We start from the raw sequence: 27,094 nt of genomic DNA, 5'->3' as shown, positions 1-27,094 counted from the left end.
CATATTAGCAGAATACTGATCTGCGGAAAAGAAGGAAGAGGATTATTAACAAATGCTGTTGGACAAATTTGCCCCAGGGATCTTCCCCAGAGTGAGTCAATTGCTCTATGTCATGAGAAGAAGGAATCAGACACAGAGACCAGGCAAAACCAAAGATTCTCGAGAAAGAGCTGCACGGGCAACTAACTCCCCGACTCGTGCTGCAAATAGGGAGAGCCCCATCCTGTTCACATCAAAGGTACCTTATACCACACATGCTTCCAAACTTTAAGCAGCACTGTTAAACTTGCTGAGCTTAGTAATGAGACAGAGCCGAGAGGGAAACAGTGCTCCTCCAGTTCATCAAATGAAAACTATCACATTAATTAACCACAGTGCTTGAGAAATGAAGCAAAAGGGACAAAAGGCAAAGCTGAAGAATACAAGGAGCACAACACGTACCCCACCAGACCTGTCCCACACTAACACCCCAGACCCTAGTTTGCATTCTGTTTTTAATAGTGGCCTGCAAGATGCAAGGTCCTTTCCATTTAAAGAATAGAAAAAAAGTCTAGGTAAGGTTCATAGGTTGTAAATCATAGTTACTCTTGCTGAGAAGTAAAACCCCATTGAAATCAGTGGGCTTCACCTATTTGAATAGATGCAGAAAAAATAATTGCCCTCTGCAAGTTTGCCAAAGCCCAAGTACCACCAAAGGCCTTTTTATCCTCGTTGTGGCAAGGCAGTTATGACCAGATAACATACATTCAATGGTCCACTGGAATTAAAGTTGCAGAAACTTAATAGTGGAAAGGAGGGTGTCTTTCAGAGAAGGGTGTCCACCATTACTGAGGTTTTATTTGCAGAGTCCTCGGTTGTTCCAAGAAGCCTCAACATTGGAGATGGGGATGAAAGCAGGAAAACAATAGAATAAAAACATTAAATAGCATTAAGAACATCTAAAAACTTTCAACAGCAGTCACCCATCCCCAAATCTAATACAGGTAACTCTCAATTTACACACATTTTACTTGTGTGTATTCAGCTTAATGTGCTTGGCAAAAAAAAATTAAGGGAGCGGGCACCCAGAAAATAAGACTTTGGCAATCCCACCCACCATTGAACTCAATGTATTTTGACTATACAGTACGTGATTTTGGCTTTACACACTATCTCCAGAATGTGACCCCACGTAAGCTGAGAGTTCCCTGTAATCTGAAGGTTGCTGGAAGTGTATATTTCAGCCTGGGTGAACATGAATGTTTTAAAATCCCTTCTTAGTGTTATTCATAAAGAAGATGGATGCACCTCACCAGATGTCAGGGATTGGTTGGACACTAATGAGTGGGGACTGGGAGAAGTGGGGTTGAAAGAAGGGATCAGTGATTTGTGGGAGTCTGTAACCTCCAGGAGACAAGTGTCAGGCAGGAGAAGAATTGGAAAGTCAAGAATAGGTGCAAGAGGGAGATATAGGTCAGGTTGGCATAGAGCAGGGGTCAGCAAGGTTTACCTCGCCTGGGCCGGTTCACTCCAGTGGAGATCCCTCCATGGGCCAGATCGCACTGCAATTTCTGGTGTCTGCACAGATGTGATTTCCGGTGCCACGGAAGTGAGTCTCTGCGCCGCAACAGTTTTAGCGCAGCACACAGGGACTCACAGAGTGGGCGGCTCAGTTTGGAGGTGGCTCATGGGCCAGTTAAACGACCCCTGTGGGCCACTTGCGGCCCGTGGGCCTTAGGTTGCTGACCCCTGGCATAGAGTCGAGGGCTTCCCCACCTCCTTCTCCTGCTCCACAGTCTCCCAGGACCAGAAGAGGACTGAAGTGGGTGGAGCAGTAGCAAGTTTCAGACTGGTGGAGTCTGCCTGCTTGTGCATAGCTCAGGTAGAAAAGATACATAACCCGAGGTCAGGGTGGGGCATCTCTCTTGTGGCAACTGCTTCACTGGGTGCACACCTAGGAGTAGCTGAGAGACATAGGACAGATGGACATGCCTTTCCCTAACTTGTAAGTGTACTTTTGACAATAAAGAGTTAATTCCTCACGCTGGACATTCCTTGCCTGACAATGTCGTAAAACCAGGGAGGGCAATCCAAAACCAGGTGACTGCTACTGAGAATGCCCTATCATGGATTGGCACCAATCAGGCCTCCCTTGCCGTGGGGCCCAAGATGGTTGATATTGAAAAAAGTGCTCTTTTTGGTACGTGGATCACAAGCCGATATGATGGGCTGATTCTGTGCTTAGGTTCTGGGAATGAAGGAGCCACAGAGGTCTGTGTAAAGGAACAGAGAGTATACAACAGCTGTTGCAGACTCTTCACACCAGGAACAGCCAACATGGTGCCTCCAGGCTGATGGGGGGTTGTAGCCCAAGACGTCTGGAAGGAACTGGGTTAGACAAGGAAAATGTTTGCACATAAACCCAAACATTATGTAGGAGAGGTGTCAGAAACAGTACTTTGGGGGCTGGCCCTAACTCCTGCACAGGTAAAGCATGTAAAGGAAGTTTTACTCCAACATCTCTGGCAACCAGTCCAATAGTCTGACAAGAGGCGAATGAGTCAAAAAAACCAGTCAATCCAGGTTAACAATTTGTGTTTACAGTACCAAATAATGCATCAATTGCTGACTTCTTTTTATACAGGAAAGAGTAACTCAGGTCCATGCAAATTTTCAGTATATTGTTACATGCCAATTTCTGCCAAACGGTAGCCAGACGCTCACCCAGGGTTGTGTTTCCATTGGGAAATCAAGGCAGAGTGCGGTCTGCAGTCTCTTAGAAATATAGTTTATTCACACACATTTACACCTGGAGCCTTCAATGGTGCAGAACATTAAATCCCCAGGGTTTAATTAAACCCCAAAGGTATCTTTCGTTGCTCCTTTCACTGCTTCAGCAAGCTTAGGTCCAAAGTAGAAGCCAATCATGGCCATTGGTCTCTCAGTGCATCCTCCTCCAACCAGCGCCACATGGAGTTCTGCCTAGTTTCCTCCTCCTCACACTCGCGTGCCTGGGCAACCTCCCCCTCCATTACCAGCACGGGTATAGCCAGGATTTTTGTTGGGGGGACAGGACTGACGTGATTGGTCAGTTAGTTAAGTACTCCTTTTGTTCCCCCCCCCCGCTACACCCATGATTACCGGTAGGGTAGTTTGTTTTGTAGATGGCTTTTGCGATGGTTTATTGCAGGGGTCAGCAACCTTTTTCAGCTGTGGGCCAGTCCACTGTCCCTCAGACCATGTGGTGGGCTGGACTATATTTTGAAAAAAAATAATGAATTCCTATGCCCCACAAATAACCCAGAGATGCATTATAAATAAAAGGACACATTCCACTCATGTAAAAACATGCTGATTCCCGGACTGTCCACAGGCAGGATTGAGAAGGCGATTGGGCCGCATCCGGCCCCTGGGCCTTAGGTTGCCTACCCCTGGTTTAATGGCAAGGCTATCATCTCCCTCCGCCCCTCTGGCAAAAAAAACAAGCTCAGCCTGTCAGCTCACCTTCATTCTCAAGGCTCCGATTAATACCCCAAAAATGTAGAGAAACAAGAACTCAGGCTACAACGATGATTTAAATGATTCAAGTTTTTCCAAGTCTCTTATGCATAGATTTATTTCTTAAAGTTTATATGCCAGGTGAAATTAATGCGCCAGGACAAGGCCCTGTTTTGGAGATTCTTCTTCAGCTAATAGTCTTAAAAGTTTTATGGTTGATGTGTACTGGTTGCTTAGAGATCCATTTAAATCATCGTTGTGGCCTGAGTTCTTGTTTCTCTACAATTTTCTGCACCGATTAATACCCCAGCAGCCAAGAATCTAGAGGAGGAAATATGGCACCCCAAGATCTGGCACCCCACTAACCAATAACAATGTAAGTTGGATGCACTTTTTAAATCAGGAGCGGCAAAAACCGGAGGGGTGGGTGGGCATGATCAACAAACTGCACCTAATTTTCCACTAGATTCAAATACTGTAATACCTCCACGCCCCTCCCTGCCTGCCATCTGCTGTGCTGGCAGAGTTCACAGAGAAGCATCCAGTCGAGCGCTCCAACGTCATGCTGTGAATATTTGTTCTCTTACAGCTGGTCTTCGCTGCCCTGCTTTAGGATAAAGCTCCAGCATTCCCACAGATGATGTCAGCGGGTGTTTTTTAATAGAAGGGCCACTCTGTCCTCTATGCACAGCAATCAGGTTCTACGGATAACTGTTACGGAAAACAAGGAATGCAGTTATATGTTAGCCATTTGGATGTGCATGTCTGCGCGCGCGCAGTTAGCCTTGCCTAGGGCGCAAAACAGCCTTGGCGCCGGCGCCACACTACGACCATCAGCTGGGGGGCCCGCTGCAAAAGGTGGGCCCCTGCACCGGGATCCGATCCCGCTCATTCCCGACTGAACGCAGCGCCGCTCTCAGTCAGGGTCAGCCACAAACAACTCCCGCGCAGTTAGTTCAGCGGCGCTTGCTGCGCGCCGGGATCCCCAGCTGCGTAAAAGCAGCGCCGGGCGCACGTGCGCTCGCTCGGCTTCGCACTCGGTGCGCTTCAGCCGCCGCCGAGAAGCCAATAGGCAGCGGCTCTCGGCTTCCCCATCCCTTTCTTGTGCAAGGTGATCTACCCTCCCTCTCGCGAGAACTGGCTAGTAAACAGACACAGTAGATCCCTCCTGCTCGCTTGGCTGCTGCTGCTGCCGCTGCCTCCCTCCATTAGAGGCACAAGAGGGGAAGCGGCCAGACGCTCGGGCTGCGGGCGAGGGAGAGAGCGAAGGCTTGGCGAGGTGAGTGCGGGTGGGGAAGAAGGAAGGCTGCACCGGTGAAGCCCACCCCCTTCAGAGAGAGGGGGGGGAGGAGGCTGAGGGGTGGGCGGGAGACTTGTTTCACTTTGGTGCACTGTCACACCTACAAGGAGGTCATGTGGGGAGCCCCCCCCTCTTTCTTTCTTTCTTTCTTTCTTTCTTTCTTTCTTTCTTATGAGCCTTCGGCAGAGGCCAGAGCCATCACCACCGTGGGGGAAAATGCCAGATGCTTCTGCCGAGAGAGGAGCAGAGATTAGGAGGCTATCCAGAAAGAGGGGAGAGTGTATGCATGTAATATAAACGCACTGCCACTTTATATTTTTCTGTCTCCTGCTGCCCCCTCCCCCAATCTTGATGCAAGAGTGAAGTGTAGGGTGTATTGGGCACAGTGTGGAAAAATGAGGTGCCTTGTTACATGCAGCTTGTGTGACAAGGTTGAGAAGTGCCCTTTTTCACCTGAGAAGTGGAGGCAGCTAAAGGACAAGCTGTGACTCAGTTGCAAGCCTCATATCTGCTTCCCAGTATGAAATAAATTATTTCCACTTGCTCATTTGGTTGGCCTTGCTAATGTGGCAAAGGGGTTGTCACTGAATTCATAGCAAAGATTCCACACGCAGACTGCTCTGTTTCAAACGTAGATTGGCACGTGTGCCAAGTCACCTTCAGTTTCACCCTTGTGGATGTGCGCCATCGGTTGGTTTGGATTTCAGGGGTGCGTATGCATTCAGATCAAATTGTGATCTCAAAATGCTCAATTTTGCCAGCGACTTTAGCAGGTTTACATTCTTTCTGAAAAGTTGGCATGTTTTAGACTACTGCTGTATTCATGCTTACCTGGGACTGAACCCCATGCAACTTATTCCCAAGGAAGCATGTATAGGATTTCTCTGAATACTTTTTTGGGTTGTGATTCCCAAATATTTTACCAAGAGAGCTCAACGGTAAAACTTCTCTTCTTCCCCCCCCCCCCCATTCTCTTGCTACATAACCCACTGTTGGCACCTTTGCGACCTGTATGTTCTGTCAGATACATTTAACAATGTGGTACCTTTTAACAAGGATTTACAAGCATGAAAGAGGCCTAATACGTACTTAGTTCATATATGTTCAGTTTTATTTTATTTTTTCAAATTTGAAATGCTGTTGTTAGCCAAACTTGAAGTGATGGGAAAACCTGCTTTAAAACAAACAGACTATTCTATAAAACCAAAGAAGGGCATAACACAAAGGTTAACTTGACTTCCTGATCAAACTTGTAGTTTTGTTAGTTGAGGGTCTGCTTGGTCTGTATCATTTTAAAATGGGTTTGGAAAAAGAGCTAAAGGTGCGTACAAAGTAGGATAATGTTTAGGTTCTAGGCCTGAAGAAGTGAAGTTTGTTAGAACAAACCCTTCAAGTGCTTACATGAGACAAAATGGTACACGAGAACAAAGAAGTTGGTGAACAAGCTTAAAATCTGTATTTTTTTATTAGCAGGTTTGTTTTATTAGTTAATTTTTTTAATGCTCTTAGCGTAGAACTGTTTCATTGCCATTAAGCGTGTGCTGAGCTCATGTTTCCTTTTGTGCTTGTTCCATATAGAGGTGTAGGCCATCATGTCTGAAGTCTCTTTTTGTGTTTTACTTTATCTCAATTCCCAAATATCCTGCTGTGTTGCAGACAGTTCTGCAAAGTCACTTTCTGCAAATGGATCTCAGTGGAGAGGGATGTATGCACTGCTACATGTATACAGGGCCCTGTGGAATATATTGTGAAATAGATTTGCTTCTCTTCAGACAGCAAGAAAGAGCAGGAAATGAAAATAAACCTCATTAACAGCTTTTCCTGGTTATTTTGAATTCACCGTCATTTTCATTAATTTCTTGATTAACTTCAACTGGACTACTTACTAGGTGAAAAGTCAGTGAAGTTTTATTGACTTTCTTGAGTTTTGTCAAGCCAAGGAACTTCCAGATGATGCAGTAAGCAGGCCTCAACAGAGTATGCATCCTAGTAATATGTAATAGTTTACATCAGGCATAGGCAAACTCGGCCCTCCAGATGTTTTGGGACTACAACTCCCACCATCCCTGACCACTGGTCCTGTTAGCTAGTGATGATGGGAGTTGTAGTCCCAAAACATCTGGAGGGCCGAGTTTGCCTATGCCTGGTTTACATGATATATATACAGTAAAGGTCTTTCCGGATCTAGTCTAGCACCCATTCTCAAACAATGGCAAGACAGATGCTTTGGGAAGCCCTTTGGTAGGGATGAAGACAACAGTCTTCTCCTTTTTGCCCTCCAGCAGCTAGTATTTGTCGTATCTCTTACACAGGGGTTGTATTTAGATGGCATGGCCAACAGCTATTTATGGAACTATCCTTCATAAAAATTCCCCTTTAAAGTAACATAAGCCACCTTATCTTTAGGCAGAAAGACCAGTCTTTTCATAGGCTGTTTGTGGAAATCTTGCACTGGCTTTGTTCTCATTGAGAGATGTGAATCTTGGAGGCAGTGTTAGAAACTCAGATATATGAGCTAGGTGCCAAGTGGCCCCTTAAACCAAGATTATAGTTGCCAGGCTGCACAGAAGAAGCATTTTGGTTCCCGAAATTTATTCTGATAGTGTAGATAAAATATAGAATTCTACAGGATATGGTATTAGTGTGTGAAAACAGTCAAGATCTAGTGATCCCCAGGCATGCACCTCCAGATGGTGGAGATGTCAGGCGCCATTCTGGCACCCAGACATCTTCACTCAGTTGCAAGTGGCCGATAGCAGGTGCAAAATGTGCCTGCGCTAATTTCGAACGCTGCTTGGAGGCAACAGTTCAGGCATCTACAAGCAGAAATAAACACTCAAGGTGAGCCTGTGTTCAGAGTAAGAGTTGGGAGGATCTTGATGTAACTTGCTTAATCCATTCCTTCTGTGCAGCTTTATTTTATTTTTCAATTTACCAAAGAAGAAGCTTCCCCCATTTCCGTAGGCCTTTGGTTCCAGTGATAAACCGCACTTGTGGTTTGTAACATTTAGCATAAATCTTTGTCGTTTATGACTGCTGCTACTTGTCCTATCCTTGGTAGAGAGAATGAAAATGTGAAGCTGTTCTTTCCAGGGAGGGGGGGAATCAATATTTTTCTCCTACAAACTTATATCCCTTTTTGTTCTAGCTTAGAGATTGTCAGCTTCTGTATTTTCAGTGGTCACTCTTGTAGATAGCTGTGTACAAGACAGGAGCGTGAGGACACTCAAAAAAAGTCAGTATTAGTATCATTAAGGGTTTAAGATATGTGGGGCTCAGGTGCTGCAAAAAATACCTGAGGAGAGAACAAGTTTCTTTTCTTTACAAGTTAAATGGTAGACTTTAAATAAAGCAAAAACCACATACCTTGATTAGACTTTGGATCCAGATACAATTCATGGTCCTATCAGGCACAGTTTGTTCATCCTTGCTGTAGTAATACTGTTTCTATAGGCTTGGCTTTATGTTTGTAGCAAGTTGCAAAAAATTCTCAGAAATATGAATATGAATAAATCTGTCTTTATTACCCAACCTGTGAAAATGATATTATTGTTTACATGTGAAATATTTTTGAATGTATTCCTCTTTTAGGCTTTTTAATGGTCATATCTTTATATTGTCTCAAATGCAGATAGATGAATAAAAAATGTGAAGCAGCTTAATCTCTGAAATTATATCACGAAAGATCTGTAGCAAGCTCATCTGTTAGGATAATAAAAGGAATTACTTTAAATGCAGTATTCATCACTCAGTTGTAAAGAGTAGACTGGTATTATGCAGTAAATTGTTTGGTTTTGTTGATCTAGAGGCTTTACATATCTTTTGGTAATGATGGCTGGCATAAATCAAACATCCTATTGAAAATAAAATCACATAATCTTATCTCACTCTCTGTTCATTTTTGGTGTATAGCTACATTTATAAGAGACCTGCTGTTGACAGTAATTGCATTATAACATTCTTCAGAGAATGAGCTCTGTAAACAAGCAACAAAACTAAAGTTTTAATTGTCTGTCAAACATTGGTTACAAATATTTTTAAAAGGGTGTTGAATGCATCTTGATCAACGAACCATGATGAAAATAAGAACAGAGACAATAAATAACTATTGCCTCAAAACTATGCTAACAGCTTAGTTATGATGGGTTGCCAGTGCAGTCCAACGCTGTACGTTTTGGCCTGGTGCTTGAAATGCCAGAGTATACCAGCTTAGTCTTATCCAGCTGAGAAGATCTATGTATCCATGGCATCTGAATGTCTTTTGGCAGTTGCTCTCTCATCTGCAGAAGCGAGTGAGCAAAAGGACATATTTCTCTAAGAATAACTAAAAACAAAAGCTTAGATGGACCAGTGAAATACCTCAGACATTTGTTCCTTGCAATTGAAGTGCATTTATTTGTTGTTTCATACCATGTTTCTGCAAAGGATGTTGAGGCCATTCTTGTAAACCCTAAAGAAATGCCTACATTTGATACAGTCTGTTGTGCTGGACTCATTGGACTGAGGTTCTCAAAAGCTCCCGTTATGGGATGCTTTGTAACTGGGGTTCCCAAACTGCTCCCCTCATGCTGATGGTCTTTGTGGACCACTTAAGTGAACTTTCCGCCTGTTGAAGCAATTGTAATGGGCTGTGCTAGATGCTGTATGATTTTTACTTGGTACTTTTATTACTTCTCTTATTTCTTACATTTCATTTTATCATATTACAATTTGCATTCAATATAATTCAAATAGCAATACAATAAAAGAAAATATAAGAAACAATAAAATGCAAGTAAAAATCAATATTTAATATGGACATGTCGAGTGAAACTCTTGAGTGAATCTCATGGACCACAGTTTGGGTATCCCTGCTTTATAAGTTGCTTTATAAGTTGGGAAGAAAAATCTCTTGTCATATTGTTTTCAACTGTACTCAGAAGGGTATATGGTGGTCTAGTTCGCATATCATGATAAACCACAGTTAAACCATGGTTAAATTGGCTCCCCCCCCCCCATGTGGGCCTCTACACAGTTCCTACTCCCCACCACCACCACCATAGCACCCACATGGCTCAAATAAATCATGGTATGGCTTGTTATGTTGTATGAACTCAACCTATGGATTGTTTGATCACCGGTAGATCAGTGGCTCCCCCCCCCCCAAGAAGCTAAAAAACTTTGGCTCCCCTTAAAAAAAGCTCAACATCTTTGCCCTGCACCCCTAAAATGACCTGAACCACCAAAAATAGGACTTTTCTTCCTAAAAAGAAGCTCAATGTCGCTTTCCTCTTCCCTAAAGAAGCTCAACAACTTTTACGTGAAGCCCCCCCCCCAAAACAGGGCTTTCCGTCCTAAAAAAAAAGCTCAACAAAATGGGGGTAGATCACTGCCAGTTTTTAACTCTTGAGCAGATCGCAGTCTCTTGGAAGTTGGCCACCCCTGGACTAGATGATCCTCTTGGTCCCTTCCAATTCTGTGATTCTGACAGAGCTGTCAGTACAAAAAAACAAATATATTGTATAATGCACTTTATATGTTAAAAAGTGTAGTTTTTATATAAGTAAGTAGCAATCTCAGCCTTTGTGTATGGGCCCTAGAACTGAGGTGATCATGTATGTGTGTTTTTGAACTTATTTTTATTCGATTTTTCCTCACTAAACTTTATGCATAAATGATTGGAACCTAAAGATCTCTCCCACAACATTTGTGGAAGTTGTGTGGAGATGTGGCTCTTTGGAACTGAACTACTGCATGCTGGAGAACCAAACAGTGTGGAGGGTTTACAGAGGAAATTAGTAGACTTCTTTCCTCTGTACAAAACGTTTAGAAGACATCTGAAGGCAGCTTTGTGTTGGGAGTTTTTTTTTTATGTTTGACATTTTATTACGTTTTTGTGTAATGGAAGCTGCCCAGAGTGGCTGGGGCAACCCAATCAGATAGGTGAGTTACAAATATTATTATTATTATTATTATTATTATTATGCAATTTTGGGACTGTTTAAAGCAATCTCCCTTCCTGTACCCAGACAGAATCCTCTTGCCTCAAAACAGCAACAGCTGCTTGCTTTGTACTGCTCTGCTTGAAAAATATATTCCTGTGTTTAAAGCAATATATCCCTGTGCTTGGAACAATATGGGCAAACTACTGTTGCAGCATAAATACTCTAAATTGCAGGCTTTCTATTGGTAGATGCATCATAAACATGCTCTGCCTGTATAACAAACTCATTCTCATCTTAACCTTTCATAAGTGTCCCATCAACCAATTGCAGGTGGCCTTTTTTAAAATAAATTATTTTTATTTATACTTACCCAAATATCTACAAAAGTTCATAGCCAATATAAACTATCTTTTTATAATACAACAGAATAAAACAAATACTTTAAAATCATAATCTAAAAAGGAACAAGAGAAGGAAAAAAGAAGAGGGCGGGGGGAGAAAAAAAGGGAAAGAGAGAAAAATGGAAAAAGATAAAGACTTCAATTCCCTCTTTCCGCTAAATATAGCATTCACTCATTTCCATCCAACTACCGTACTGTATTCTGTTTTCTGTAAGACAATATTTTAAAATCTTTTGCAACTAGTAATGTGCCAATCCCCCGCCTCCATCCTTGACCTGGAATTCAATGGATACTAAATCCAAATGGTGGTGAACTCATAGAAAGTTCAACGACCCAACTGAAATAAGGAAGCGCTGTTATCACTACATCACAGAAATACAGTAAGGCTAAAAATAGCAGACATTGTAACAAATGCTTACCAGATGCAAGGTTACCGTCCTAAATGTCAGGCAGTTTATTTTGCTGAGATTAGTAGAAGTAATTGAGATGCTCTTTCATCTCAAAAGCACACATGATTTTATAAATATCCATCAAATAAATAGCTGGACCCTAATAAATGATTTTATAAATGTCCATCAAATAAATAGCTGGACCCATTTGAGAATTAGGCTTAAACTTGCAAACTATTTGTTATAGTCACTAGTAGAGATGATACAACATCTAGATTGACTGAATGCAGTGATGCAGCTAGAACAGATGCTTGCAGCTAAAATATAGGGTGCTGCAATCCAACTCCCACCCAAATGGCCACCCAGAGTGTGGCTGCAGACAAGCCCAGCACCAATGCATTCTGTTTCAGATACACTGAAACAGAAGTCACCAGACCCTTATATATAGTGCATGCACACGAAAGCTCATACCAAGAACAAACTTAGTTGGTCTCTAAGGTGCTACTGGAAGGAATTTTTTTATTTTACAGTGGTGCCCCGCTAGACAAAAATAATTCATCCTGCGAAAAAAAAGACGAAATTTTCGTCTTGAGAAGCAGCCCCATAAGAATAAATATTGAAGATTCCTGCTGAATCTCCATCAGAAGAGCAATTTACAAGACTAGACTGATGACAGTGAAGGTTCAGTTACAGGCAGGTAGCCGTGTTGGTCTGCCATAGTCAAAAAAAAAATAAAAAACAAAAAAAAATCCTTCCAGTAGCACCTTAGAGACCAACTAAGTTTGTTCTTGGTATGAGCTTTCATGTGCATGCACACTTTGGCAAACTGTCCCCCCATCCTTGCTCCAACAGCAGAAAGATTAAAGCAATTCCCTTCTAAAGGGAATGCTCTTTAAGACCATTAAGTCCAAGTGCGAAATTACCAAGCTGCACCGAAGGACACAGCTTGTGTTGGGTTCAGTGGCATAGTTTACCCTTCTGCCTCCTGGGGTGGATGGGCACGCGCATCCCTGGGTGTGCGCATGCGGTGGGGGGTTGGGCACATGCAGCAGCCCAGCTGGAGAGAGGGACAGCGGGAAAGGGATGTTGCTACTGCCGCTGCCTCTCCCCTCCATCGCTTCCACCCCGTGGCAAGCCTGACCTGGGAGTGCTCAGCCTGGCAGAGCCCAGCGGAGGGGCGAGAACTAGATTTTTCTGGAAGCCATGCTTGAAACTGCTTAGGACGAAGAACTACCTGATGAAACCATGGAATGTGGAGAGCCTGCAGTTTCCTAGGCTGGCTTGCCACCGCCCCCCCCCCCACCCTTATTCAATAAGAAACATCACTATCATTTTTCATACAGAATAGTTATTGACATAAGCACATACAAATGCAGTAAGAATAATGAATGGAAAAATAAAATGAGAATACGGAGGGGAGGGGAAAACTGGAAGACAACTGAGAATGCAATGCTGCATACATTTATCACATATAAGAAGAAAAAGGCGAGTCAAATTAGTTCTCGATAAAGCCTTTCCACAGATTTACGTGTGGAGCAGGGGGTTTAGTGGGCTGTTTGGGTGAGTTAACATAGGAGAAAAACTGATACCAAGTCGAATAAAAGTGGTTATTTTTGATGAACCATTAAAGACTCTGTCTGTGTGTCAGGTGTTCTGACAGTGCAATGTCCCATATTTTCGTTAGCCCCTCCTTTCGGGAAGGAGGTGAGTTGGATTTTCAGTGGGAATAGGGAGGTAGCCGTGTTGGTCTGCCATAGTCAAAACAAAATTAAAAAAATTCCTTCCAGTAGCATCTTAGAGACCAACTAAGTTTGTTCTTGGTATGAGCTTTCGTGTGCATGCACACTTCTTCAGATACACTGAAACAGAAGTCACCAGACCCTTATATATAGTGAGAGAGTGGGGAGGGGTATTACTCACAAGGGTGGTGGGAATGGGTGATCGGCTGATGGGTGTGGGAAACCTGTTGGCGACTGTTAACGACTGCAATTGGTCTTACAGGAAAAAGCAAGGGGTGAGGTGGCTAAAGATAGCTTTGTCGTGTATAATGAGATAAGAATGTGCCACACTTTAAATGCTAGTTGTAAAAATGGATTTTCTGTGTTTGTGGTGCGTGCCCAGGGGTTTTTAAGAAAGGGCAAGGCTTGGAAGGGTACCAGTTCATTTCTAACCCAGGGAACTGAGACTGAACCATTAATAATGTGTACCATTTGCTTTAATTGAAAAGCCTCCTAAGTATAGCCTAAGACACGGGACCCCGGGACCTCGGTTGGTCCTGGGACGATAGAAAGTTTGACAATGTCTCCCTGCTTCTCCTTTCTCCAGAAATAAAATTATGATGTAGATGTTGCTAGTGAGCCAAATGGGAAGTGGGGATAAGTACACGTAAAGTCTGAAACAAGAACAGGAATTTGGGGAGTATGGACATCCTTATGGCTGCTATACGATCTAGCCAGCTTAAGATTAGGTGCTTCAAGGACCGCTTTGATTTTCCTACAGACATGTCCAAAGTTCCTATGACGGAGCTGATTTGGCTCCACAGTTATGACCACCCCTAAATTTCTAAATCCTCCATGCACGACTTTAAAACCAGAATGAGAGCGCAACCATTAATGCTCAGATGTTGATGAAATGATGGGTAGTATTATAGATTTGCGGCAGTTAATTTTCAATCCTGTTGCCTCTGAAAACCAGTTGAGGGTTTCTTGCAGATTTGGGAGGGCTTTTGTAGCATTTTGTAGCATAAGCGGTAAATCATCAATGAAAATGTTTAGCTTATATTCTGTCCCTTGAATTTGGATTCCCTCAATCTCAGGGTGGGGTCTGAGATTGGAGGCTAGAGCCTTGATTGCCACAGAGGACACCCGTAAGGGTTCTGTTGTGGTTCCTCGCGAGTAAAGAGGCTTGACTCAGGTCCTGTATATTTACAGGTTTTATTGTGCAGATATGTACAGTGCAGAGCTCAAAAGTCCATGACCAGCTTATTGAATTGTATTGAATTATTTTAGTTATTTTATCTACATATTTTTGCTTCGTTTCGTTTCATTTTACTCTGTTTCACTTAGTGTTGATGTACCGGTAATATTGTTTTGTATATGGTTTTATATTGTAGACCTATGGTCGTAAATAAATATCTGTATCTAGTCCATGACCAGCTTAGTCACTTTCAGATCCCGGAAGTGGCGCTTTTCTGTAGTGCCCCCCCAACATAAGAACTTGGGCACCCCTAGTCTCCTCCTTCCCTTCTTATGTTTCACACCCCTGTATAATTGGGGTGATGGAACTGTTGTTGCTCCCTCTTGGCTGGATCCGCTGGGGGGGCGTTGGGTCTCTGAAGCACCCCCCAGCCCTCTCTCCGCTGGGCTGCTTTCCTTCCTGTCGCTCCCGCTGGAAATCCCGCTGCTATCCCCGCAGTGCTGTGGCTCTCCATCCCTTGACAGCCCCTGCACCGCCCCGCTGGGCGCTGACTGTTCCCTGACAACATCCTTGTTTGGTCCCCCGATTAATCTTAAAAGTGGATTGAGCCACATCCATTGATAGTGATACAAGCAGAAGATTCAGAGTAGATTTGTCCAGTCAAGTTCAGAAATCTATTTCCAAACCCTATGCTTAATAAAAGCTTTTAAAGATAATTCCATTCAATGCAATCAAATGCCTTGAAGGCATCTAAAGAAATTAAAGTGGTAGGGGAGTTAGAGATACAGGCCTTATGAATTATATTGATAACTCCCCTTAAGGCTTTTGTTTTTTGGAATCAATATGGCCACGCCCCTTGCTGAGGAAGATCCTGGGACATAGGTTTGGTCACCTAACCATTTGCCCTTTAAAAGCAGTATAGAAGTTTTGCTGTTTTTCTTTTGGTGCGTCTCTTGTATCAAGATTGCCTAAACCTTTAGCATTTAATGAAATTCTTTTACAATGGGTGGCACCATAACCATAGTTGAGAACAAATGGTGCTCATCCAAGATGTCGAATGAGGAAGTAAGAACACAGTAGTGTGCTTGAGGGTTGATTGCACTGCGCAAAAAACTCTCAATGGGAGAGACGAACAAGAACAGTATCCCTCTCTCGTGGATACTAGCACCTGTCAAAATTGCTCTTCCAAATTTATATTCCTTTGCAGAATCTTTCTTGGATAATCTTAACTTCCTCTCCTACCCAAGCTATACTGCTACTGTCTTTCCATTTTGCCTTATTCATCCTGCATTATTTTGGACAGGATCACTACTTACAAGTGTTTATTTAAACAATTTCCGAGCCATTTTGTCCTCAACTTTGCAAATATAAGTATGACCAAGTTATTAACATACACACTCTTTTCTTTTCCTCCCCAGACACAATGGGGATGGTATAGTTATTGATTATGTAATAGCTGGTAGCAAGCTGATCCAACATATGGAGTGGCTTATTGGTTCAGCAGTTTAGAATATAAGAAATTGGCTTGTACTCAGTCAGGCTATTGGTCTCTCTAGCTCAATATTGTCTCTGTACTGACTGATAATGGTACTGCAGAATACAGCAGGGTTTGAACTTGGGATCTTTTTCATACAAAGTTTGTGTTCTGTCACTGAGCTTTGGTCTTTCACTCTAAGAAGTGTTTTCTGGTATTTAATTCAGAGTGCATACCCACAAGTCATTTGCAAGAAGTCTAGCAATTTAGGACTTTAATGACCAAGTTCTGTGAGAAATAGCTGGAGCCCTGTCGTCTTTTTTTCTTCTTCCATGGCCCTTCCTAACTTTATTCTGTTCCCTCTCACTCAGACTATGCAAACTTCTCTTGGTTATTATTATTCCCATGGGCTTTCTCAGTTTCTTTTGGCAGCAAAAGCAGGTCTGGATATTTACTGGAAAGGTTATTTTAAGGGACTTTTCCCCTGCCCTTTAGTCATACAACATAAAGCAGCCAAGATATTGCGCAGTAGTAGGCTGTTCCGAATAAATTCCATATTTGTCTTGGATAGATGACGAAGCTTCTGTCTGGAACAACTGAACTTGTTGCTTGGGTGCAGTTTCCTTGTATTCAAGGGTACTGACAATGTTGTCAGCAAAGCACCTCACTTATGAGATGAAGTCACGTAGAATCATACCACTCTTTTTACGGCTCACTGCTTATGTACAGTTGCTGCACCTGCACACGTTTGGTTTCATTTGCCGTTCTCTTCTGCCCATAATAGTGCTCTGAGTATGTAATGTTTACTTTGTCAAAGGAGAAGAATAAGGGAGGGGACCTCTGCATATCTCTTTTGCAAGTTTCTTTTTGATTTACACAAAAGTCTGACTGCCTGGTGGCTTTTAAAAGGAAAATACAGTAGTACCCCAGGTTACAGATGCTTCAGGTTACAGACTCCGCTAACCCAGAAATAGTACCTCGGGTTAAGAACTTTGCTTCAGGATGAGAACAGAAATTGCATGGTGGCAGTGGGAGGCCCCATTAGCTAAAGTGGTATCTCAGGTTAAGAACAGTTTCAGGTTAAGAACGGACCTCCAGAACGAATTAAGTTATTAACCTATTTTATATTTTTAATATTTTTTAACTCATCCTTTTCATTTAAAGTACAGTGGTACCTTTGTTTAAGAGCAGCTTAGTTTATGAACAACTTGGATTAAGGAACGCTGCAAACCAGGAAGTAGGTGTTTTGGTTTGTGAACTTTGCCTTGGAAGCGGAACATGTTCCGCTTCCTGTTGAGTGTGTTTCATTTGTAAACTGAGTCCCCCGCTGCTATGGGAAACCATGCCTTGGTTTAAGAACGGTTTGGTTTAAGAACAGACTCCCGGAACGGTTTAAGTTCGTAAACCAAGGTACCATTGTATATTTTAACTCAGTGTAGTACCAGGGTAGGATAGAAGGTACAGAGATACAAGGGTCAGTTCTACAAGAGTAGATCTGCTAAAAAAACAACAACCCCATAACATATCAACTAACCTCAGTCTAGTCCTTTAAAAGCTAATAATTATCTAGGAAGAACCTGTGTGCCTTCAGTGTATGAGACGCAACACACACAAAATGGGAGGATAACTTGGAGGGTTTATTTACGTAATGCATATCCCTGGATTACAATCACTTAACACACCTCGGCCATTGGCATTTCACACAACAATGATGTGAGGTTAATTGAAGCAAAAGATTCTATGATAGAGTGGATGAATCGGCAACATTTTTTTTTAACTCTGACAAAATGACTGTACAAACATTAGTTAGGTAGTGTTTACCATTCCTAACCACGACAACAGTAATATGAAATGATGGGCAGAGGATGTGACTGGAAAAAATGCTAGAGTCTCTGCCCACAAACAAAGTCAAGCTTTGTTTATTATTTTTGGATGATAATCCTCAGTTAAAATTTTGTAACATGATGGTGTAAACATGTTCAGATGCCAAGTTGTTCACTGAAAATCTGGTGCTCAAGAGCCCATGTAACACTTCTTTTATTACATAGTAAGAGCTATGGCCTTAGCTTGCTTAGTTAAGGCAGTGTTTTTCAACCTTTTTTGGGCAAAGGCACACTTGTTTCATGAAAAAAATCACGAGGCACACCACCATTAGAAAATGTTAAAAAAATTAACTCTGTGCCTATATTGACTATATATAAAGTAATTTTCCCACGGCACACCAGGCAACATCTCGCGGCACACTAGTGTGCCGCGGAACAGTGGTTGAAAAACACTGAGTTAAGGGGCCATACTCTGAGAGGAGACTGTGACTTGTCCAAGGTTCTGCACCACTTTGAACTGTAGATGGGGGAACATTTTATTTTGGAGTGCTCTGCAATATGAAAAACTCCCTACAAATAAAAAAAATAGTATTCAGGAAGAAGAGGTTTCTAACCAGCTCTCCCCCTGCTACATTAGTTTTCCTACTTGGGGGAGTATTTGATTTTTTTAAAAAGTATTTTTTTCTCTCCCCCCCCCCCCGGCCATCCCACCGCTACTGCAACAGTCTGAAGTGATACAGCTGCAGCTGATAGAAGTTATAGACAAAACATATTGAAGGCACCAGGTTGGGGAAGATGATGCAGTTCAGTCATTGCTATGAAGTTTATATCATTTTACCTTTGCATTTTTAAAAATTAAAATCCTTGCTCTCGCACTGGTTTGTTGTTTGTTTTTATTTAAAAAAGCATTGTCTAAAGTGTTATTTCTCCCAAAGTTCTCTTTTAGCCCTTTTAGTGATTAAGCAGCCTGGAAGACTAAAGATTAAGCTGTGATTGTTCAGATATGTCCTGCTTTTCAATTCGGAGGAAACTCAAGTCTTGTTAGTCAAACCTGTTTTCCATTCTCCCAGCTGTCCAGACATTGGCCTTACTGTATCTCACTTATTAGAAGCTGCCTCCACATTTCACTCTCCAAATGAGAACTCTGACTGTATAATTTCAAAACAAAATAAAAAATAAAAAAATCCTTCCCTAGACCAACTAAGTTTGTTCTTGGCAGACCAACCTACCTACCTACCTACCTACCTGTAACTGTATAATTTCAAGGCTCCCTTGCTAACAGGCAGAGGAAACCAGAGGGAAAGGGAATTGTGCATGTTGAAGGAGGAGCTGCATACTGCCTTTCTCTGCTCATAATTTTTCCACGCAGTTCCCTTAAAAAGCAACATATAGGGGAGAGTGGCAACTTCTCCAGCTTCCTTTGCATATTGTGGGGAAAGCATTCAGGATTCTGAACAAGCAGAGCTATTGCATAGTCAGTGTAATGTGCAGCCATGCTGTTTCTTCTAGAAGGAGGATGCTATCCTGAAATGCTTGAGTCTCTTGAAGAAATCTTTCCCCCTACTGCCAATGTGTTAAGAATTTGCTTCACTTGGCATGAAATCCAGCCATACCATTGCTCCTAAATATAGCAAGCTGGTATTGACCCCAGGGCACGCTACTTCCTGAGTGGATTTACATTACAGATTTCAACAGGTTGAATAGTTGGTGTTCTCCCCTGGAAATCTCAGGAAAGTGCTGGAGATTGTCTGGTCCCTGACTACACTGCAATTTTTTGAAGGAAAAGCCTTAAACTGGTATGTAAGCATACTTACATACCCCTTTCATCTCACTTGCAGGCCGAAGAAGCCGTTTGTCCACAGACAGCTTTCCAAGTCATGTGGCCAGCATGACTGAAACCAGAGCGCACAAAAACACCTTTTACCTTCCCGCCGCAGCGGTACCTATTTATCTACTTGCACTGGTGTGCTTTTGAACTGATAGGTTGGCAGGAGCTGGGACAGATCATCCTCCCCTTGGGGATTCAAACTGCCAACCTTCTGATCCGCAAGCCCAAGAGCTTCAGTGGTTTAGACCACAGCGCCATTCGTTTCCCACAGAGGCCTGAGACTTGTCTGTCCATTCCCAACAGCAAAGGCTGGCAGACTAGCTGGCTGGGCTCCCTTGCCAGCTTGCTTACTCTGAGGCCACCTTAGCTCCTGGCAACCAGCACCCCCTGGCCAGCCCCAGAGAGACAATTCACCTGGGTAGCTTGTCATCAGGGCTGTTGCAACAAATAGCTGCACAAGACAGTGGGAGGCAGTGACACATGAGGGCATGGGGGGGGAGGCGAGGAAAGAGGGACAGAGGCCAGTGTTTCCCACAGCACCCTGGCCATCAGTCAAGGCACTTCACAGTGCCATGACACACTGGTTTAAAACCACTGAATTAGCTGACAAGACAATCTACTAGTTCATTCTTGTACTGTGAATAGTGGTGGCATATTTTCTTACGTTTCCAGAGACTGTTCTTGACTTTTGTTATTTGGTCCCAAGTGAGTTATGTGACACTGTCTGCTTTTAGTTTTAGAGCCATCATTCTGGCTAGTCCTCAGAGCAAAGCAGAATTACTTTAAATTGCCAAAACATTTGCGTGCCATTCTTTTTCAAAAATAGGAATGCTTGTGTTCAGGAGAGCTATCTTTATTTTGGTGCATTTCTGGTTCTAATTTTAGGATTTTATCTAATTATACTGGTGACTGCAGGTTTTTCAAACTGAAAAGTTGTAAAAACACATTCTAGATTCTCACAATTTGCTGTAGAATCTTATATATGCCTGCTCTGAAGTAAATCCCATGAGGTTCCCTCCAGTGTTAAAACATTAACTACTCTGAGATTGTTTGTCCTTTCTAAATACTTTTAACTGAACTTTGAACACTTTTGTCTTAACTGATTTACAATAGAAAACTTTTAAGATTAGGGATTGAGATTTCTGTTAAAATGAAAGGGACATAAAGGAACAAAATCTTGTTCTGAATAAATCCCTCCACCTTTTATAGCAGAATATAATGCCGAATTAAACATAATTATCCCTAATTCTCTGTGATCTGTACTGGGTGCCAAAATGCTTCTGGGCTCAGTTCAAGGTGTTGTTAAGGAGCCTCACCTTTCAGACCTACAGGTGAGGCTCTAGTTGTGGAACTGTCAGTGGACAGTCACCTGTATGCAGTAACTGGGGAGAGATTTCTCAATTGTGGTGCCCTGCTTGTGGAACTTTCTACCCCTAGAAATCTGCCAAGTGCCCTTGGTGAGCTTGATGTATTTATTTACCAAACATTTAAGCTTTTTTTAAGCAACTGTACTCTGTGTGTGTGTTGAAGGAAGAGTAGCGAAATCACAGCTAAGAATGTTAAATCATTTATATGACTGACACTCTTCTTTGGAATTAAACCAACGCCCAGACTTTAGCATTCAAAAACGTTTCTTGCAGAAACTTATAGTTACAGATGACTTAAAACATAATATTTACAGTCTCATGCATGGGCATACAGTCTCTTCTTCTAACTTCTAAACAACTGTATTTTCCTCTTTACTCAGCCTTTTGTATTTCAATTACGCCATGCCTTGCAGCTCCTATGAGAGATTTCTTCTTTTTCCTTCTCTTGCAGCTTCTCTTGCAGAAGAAGCACTCCCACACTCTATTCCAGGGGTCAGCAACCTTTTTCAGCCAGAGATGCATTTTAAATAAAAGGACACATTCTACTCATGTAAAAACACGCTGATTCCCGGACTGTCTGCAGGCCGGATTGAGAAGGTGATTGGGCCGGATCCCACGGGCCTTAGGTTGCCTAGCCCTGCTCTATTCAACTTAGCAGTGTTCACAGTGGATTCTAAAACAGTCATTTTGCTTCACATAAAATGGAGACTCTCCCTCACTAGATGCTTCCCATGTGACCAACATTAGCCAACCACACAAGAACTAGAATTCAGTTACCAACCAATCACATTGAAACACTGTTCTGTCCCCACTACACTGTCTGGTGACACATGTAGCTTGACAGGCAGGTAAACCCCTCTGTCCTTTATAAAAGAGACTGTTTCAGCAATCTAACTTTATTTAAAAGACAAAGATCGGGTAAAACAACGATGCGATACCATCGGTGGAAAATATGTAACAGAAATCCCTCAGGCTCTCTCCCCAAATGGAACCTCCCTCCCCTCTGCCAGCAACTGCCATCCGTTGCAATGTTCTTTCTGGCTAGTAGGTGGAGCTGCATCAATAAACGTACAATAGCAATAATATACAACTTAATATGAGTTTCTGGTAAGCTTTAGCAGGTATGTTAGGAAAGCTATCAAGTCTTTTAAATAGTGCACTCTCTATAGCTTCTGTTGAACCGTAGCACTCTTCAAGTCTATCCCAGATCATTTTAAGACCGATGCCTGGGTAATTAATGTTTTTTATTCTATTTCGTTTGGGCGTGTTTGGCAGACTCCTTGCCAAGCCATTTGACTAAGAGATCCATCTCTTCACTACACGATAGGTCTAGGCATTCGATAGTATTTCGAAAGGAAGTACGCCAGGCTCTGTAACTTTCAGGGTGATCGTTAAACTTTTCAAGTCCTTTTGTGACTAGTTCACGTTTAGCGAGGAACTTGGCAAAGTCTATCGTGGTTTGATTAGTGTGGTGAGTGTCACTATGGTGAAAGGGTGTAATGCAATCGTACCTTTCCGGTGGCTCTGATTTTATTCGACCTCTGTCGTGCTGCTCCGGCATGAAGGTTGGTTTTGCTGGATTACTCGTAGGGCTGAGCTTGTCACTGGCTTGCAGCAGTATTGTGTACAGGTCTTGGGCTATCATCTTAGTTTCTTCTTCTATGGGTTGCTCCGGAGGAACGTAGCTGCTTGGTTTAGAATGATGGCAGACATACGCCAAAGTGCGTTGTAGGGGATCTTGGAGTCCTGGGTCTGGGTTGAGTACGCTGTTGCGTTCACTTCAGGATATAGAGCCGCTTCTAAAGCGTCTGCCTCGGCTATGGCGGCTGCTGCTTCCCTCTCTATAGTGAGCTTTTCTAGGTTTGCTTCTAGTTGCACTCTTTCAGATTCCAACCTAGCCTTCTCTTTTTTCATCTCTATTTCTTGTTTGGCAAAGGCCGCACGTGTTTTAGCAGCTTCAGCTTTGGCACGGGCAATAGCGAGTGCGTTACTTACAGTTGAGGATTTAGAAGAACCAGAGACTTGGGACCTTGTCTTGTACGAAGACGCCCGACTCTGAGACATGTTGCTTATGGAGAAGTCTGACTGTGTAGAGACTGCTGTGTTGCCGTGCGTAGGTGCCGCGTTGGCAGAATAGCAGGCCTCTGTGTAGTCTGTATCTCCTATCCTCTTGCTGGAAAGCCGTTATTTTACTGTTCTGTCCCCACTACACTGTCTGGTGACACATGTAGCTTGACAGGCAGGTAAACCCCTTTGTCCTTTATAAAAGAGACTGTTTCAGCAATCTAACTTTATTTAAAAGACAAAGATCGGGTAAAACAACGATGTGATACCATCGGTGGAAAACAGGTAACAGAAATCCCTCAGGCTCTCTCCCCAAATGGAACCTCCCTCCCCTCTGCCAGCAACTGCCAGCAACTGCCATCCGTTGCAACATTCTTTCTGGCCAGTAGGTGGAGCTGCATCAATAAACGTACAATAGCAATAATATACAACTTAATATGTGCCGAAGGCACAACAAACACATAGTAATGCATAAAAGCATTTACTATTTCAGTGAATTTAATTACTATGCTTAACAGTTAATACCCCTGTTGCTTAGTGTATATATGAATTGCTTATTAGGGTGTGTCGTATTAAGGGTTGAAACTTAACTTTTGCAAATTTCTTCAGTGAGGGGGTCTTAAAAATATGTTTTGGGGTGTGAGGAATTCAAATTATTATTTTTGTTATTGGAGAACATTTAGCTACGTTTACGTTTGATGAAGGAGCACATAAACTGCTTCTGGAAAGCAAATGAATTTTGATGAAAATGTCAGGTAATGCTAAATAAAAAATAATTATAATAATACAATACAACTGTAAGTACTAGGCAATCATTTTTAATTATTTATATGCAATTTTGCACACATTTTACATAGTAAGCAAAACTAGATTATATTTGACTGAAATATCTTTTAACTTCCAAAGTCATATTACAGCTTTTTAGCACCCCTCATTTTTGGAATTTGGCAGTTGAAAAATGCAACACACCATATTGTTATATGTATCTGTAATTTTATTTGTCTTATTGTTTTAATCTTGTAAACGGCTCCGTGATTTTCACATGAAGGGTGGTATGCAAATGAACTGAATGATATTATTCCACCCTTCTTCCAAAGTTTATGAGATGTCATACATGGATTTCCTCCCCCTTGACCTGGATTTTACACTTACGGACAACAATGTTAAGTTATTTTGACATAGTGGCCTGCCTAAGATCACTCAGTGAGCTTACCAGATAATTGAATCTGGATCTTGGATCAGCGTCCCAGCAGGCTACCCATCACATTACCCTGCCATTGCGGCATCTGCCGTTCCTAGAACATCACCAGGGGGACAGGAGAGGAAAGGTGGCCGTGCTTGGTGTCTAGCAGGGTGGAGAGCTGGTGGTGGGTGACAGCCCTTGGTATAATATATAAGGCACTACACTGTTTCATCAGATGGGAAATCTTCTGTAATTTTCTTTCTTTGGAAACAGAATCACCCACCCTATTTATAGCTTGGCTGTTTAGTACCAGAAATGTTACCTGCTCTTTCCAGGCTCAATAAAACCCAACATATTAGGTGTACTTTGTCTGTCTGGTGGTGTCTGTATTAGCAAGTACAGGAATTGCAGGGAAACAGACTGTGCAGAGTATTATTATTTTTTACCCCACCTCCAATCCGATCACTTTATGCTACAGAAAAATTACTCCAGTGTTTCTCAAACATGGGTCACAAGCTGTTGTTGGACTACAGTTCCCATCATCCGTGACCACTGGTCCTGCTTGCCAGGGATGATGGGAGTTGTAGTCCAACAAAAGCTGGTGACCCAAGATTGAGAAACACTACTCTAGATGTTTAGGCAGCAGACAGAAAGCCCGAACTATTAATTTTGACTAGAAATAATTATCACATCGCTTTTGAAAGGGCAACCTGTGATTTCCAAACATATGCGATGGTAATGGCTGTGTGAGAGGGTAACATTCTGGAACTAAGTGAACACTGGCAGCCTGTTTCTGATGGTAGCAAAACTGAAGAGGATTGAACTATTGAAACACTTGTTGCCTTGTGTACATATGTAATGATTCTCACAACTGCCAGACTCATGGGTGACTTAAATTGGATTGGATGCAGACCAGATTAGTTGAACCCTTAGTAACCCTGATTTCTCTTATATTCCTCTTGCCCTGTGAAATAAGATGACAGTTATGTTCTTTAGCAGACTGTTGTTGTCTGAGAAAATGTTCCACCTGAAATATATAAAACACACTTGACTGGACGCATCAGGTCTTTTAGACCAGTGTTTTTCAACCTTTTTTGGGCAAAGGCACACTTGTTTCATGAAAAAAAATCATGAGGCACACCACCATTAGAAAATGTTAAAAAATTTAACTCTGTGCCTATATTGACTATATATAAAGTAATTTTTCAATTTTTCCCACGGCACACCAGGCAACATCTCGCGGCACACTAGTGTGCCGCGGAACAGTGGTTGAAAAACACTGTTTTAGACCTCATAAGGATTTTAATTATGATTATACTTGTTCGTTTGCTTTTGCTGGTGTAAATTTTTTAATGATGTTTAATTGTTCTCTCCTTGACAATAAACCTGAAAAACCACTCGTTTCAAAAACATAAGCCTTTACTAGCTTTGGTGGGGGGCCAGCAGCAAGGGGATGGAGAGCTCAGACAGGTTCCTTTCTAGCCAATTTCACTGAAGCTTGTGACTTCTTCATTTTCCTTGACATCTTCAGTGGTGGTTGACGTGGCAGTGATTTCAATGTAACTCTGCATTATATACATTCAGATCTGCTTTCCTCTTTCTGTTTCATTGGGTTCTGGGTCTTTGGTATTGGGGTGTGTGCGGGTGTGTTTACAGGTCCATACTGTGTGGGACACAGGCTGGAAATACCATAGCAGTATCAATCTGCTGTACCAAAAAGAGATTCCTGAGTGACTTGAGTCCATGTTGATTGACTTCAGATGTTTATAGGCGGGTGAATAGTTAAACATCCCACAGTGCTAAAGCAGCCCATGCAGAGTTAATACTGTAATCCAGGGACTCTGTGTTCCTTGTCGTGGGTTTCTATTTTTTGGTGTGGGGAAATTTTCTTCTGCGGAGTAATTATTATTTTATGCATTCTGTTTCAGTACATGTTACTATGGCAATGACTGCAGGGACTCCAACTTCCTTTCCCATGAGCAACCACACCCGGGAGAGAGTGACCGTGGCCAAGCTCACACTGGAGAACTTTTATAGTAACCTAATTTTGCAGCATGAAGAAAGAGAAACCAGGTACTGGGCATTAGATTTCCTCTATACTGAGTTTTCTGTGTGTGGTAGATGTTTGGTGTGTGTGTGTATGTGTGTGTGTGTGTGTGTGTGTTATTCCCCCTCAAAACATGTACACAACTCTGGCTAGCAAATAACTTTTAACTGGCCACCTATTTTCTCGGTGTGAATAGCTAAAAAGGTTTCAGCAGCTTTCCCTTGTGCCATTTCAGCCTGCTGTTCTGCAAAAAAAAAAAAGCCTGTTTACAACAGGCTTCCTCAGCCTTGGCCCTCCAGGTGTTTTTTTGCCTATAACTTCCATGATCCCTACCTAGCAGAACCAGTGGTCATGGATGATGGGAATTGTAGTCTCAAAACATCTGGAGGGCCGAGGTTGAGGAAGCCTGGTTTACAATGTTGATATTTGTGTATCAATGTCATTGTTAATCAACCCCTTGGAAAAGCTGAGGTCTCAAAAGAAGCTCTGCTTTTTATCTAGATGTTCAGCAAAATGTACCTTTTTATTTTTAGTTGGATATTGTTTTCCTACACCAAGTCAGTGAAGAAACATGTTTTGCGATACTTGGCCAGAAATTTTGAAGAGAGAAGGTGGAGACATTGTTCTTATGTTGTCTTGTGCCCTTCTATTCTCTTGTGTCGGGATTAGCAACCAGGAGGCTGGACAGGGCACTTCAGGGATTTTGCTGAGGTAGCCATGGGTTCCATACTCCTTTCCGCACCTTCCAGGGAAACACAAAAGGGACCCAAGCAGGTGAATGAGTGTGTGAGTGGTCTTCTGGATCTATGTATGTCACCCAGACTTCCCCAACCTGTTGTCCTCCAGATGATGTTGGACCCAAGTTACCATCAGTTGCAGCCAACTTGGTGAATGTTCAGAG

General features: G+C 42.4%; 1 protein-coding gene across 1 annotated transcript in view; it reads left to right on the top strand.

The window, feature by feature from the left end:
- The first annotated feature begins 4,658 nt into the window (after nt 1–4,658).
- STK38L (serine/threonine kinase 38 like) overlaps nt 4,659–27,094 on the top strand; it is a 38,585-nt gene continuing 16,149 nt past the window's right edge. The window contains exons 1-2 of the mRNA XM_033161998.1: nt 4,659–4,756; nt 26,075–26,219. Coding sequence (XP_033017889.1) covers nt 26,086–26,219 — 134 coding nt within the window. The 5' untranslated portion in view covers nt 4,659–4,756; nt 26,075–26,085. The remainder of the gene's footprint in view (nt 4,757–26,074; nt 26,220–27,094) is intronic.

The sequence above is a fragment of the Lacerta agilis genome, chromosome 10, assembly GCF_009819535.1.
Source record: "Lacerta agilis isolate rLacAgi1 chromosome 10, rLacAgi1.pri, whole genome shotgun sequence".
Lineage (NCBI taxonomy): Eukaryota > Metazoa > Chordata > Lepidosauria > Squamata > Lacertidae > Lacerta > Lacerta agilis.
This window is presented reverse-complemented; position numbering and strand designations above follow the sequence as displayed.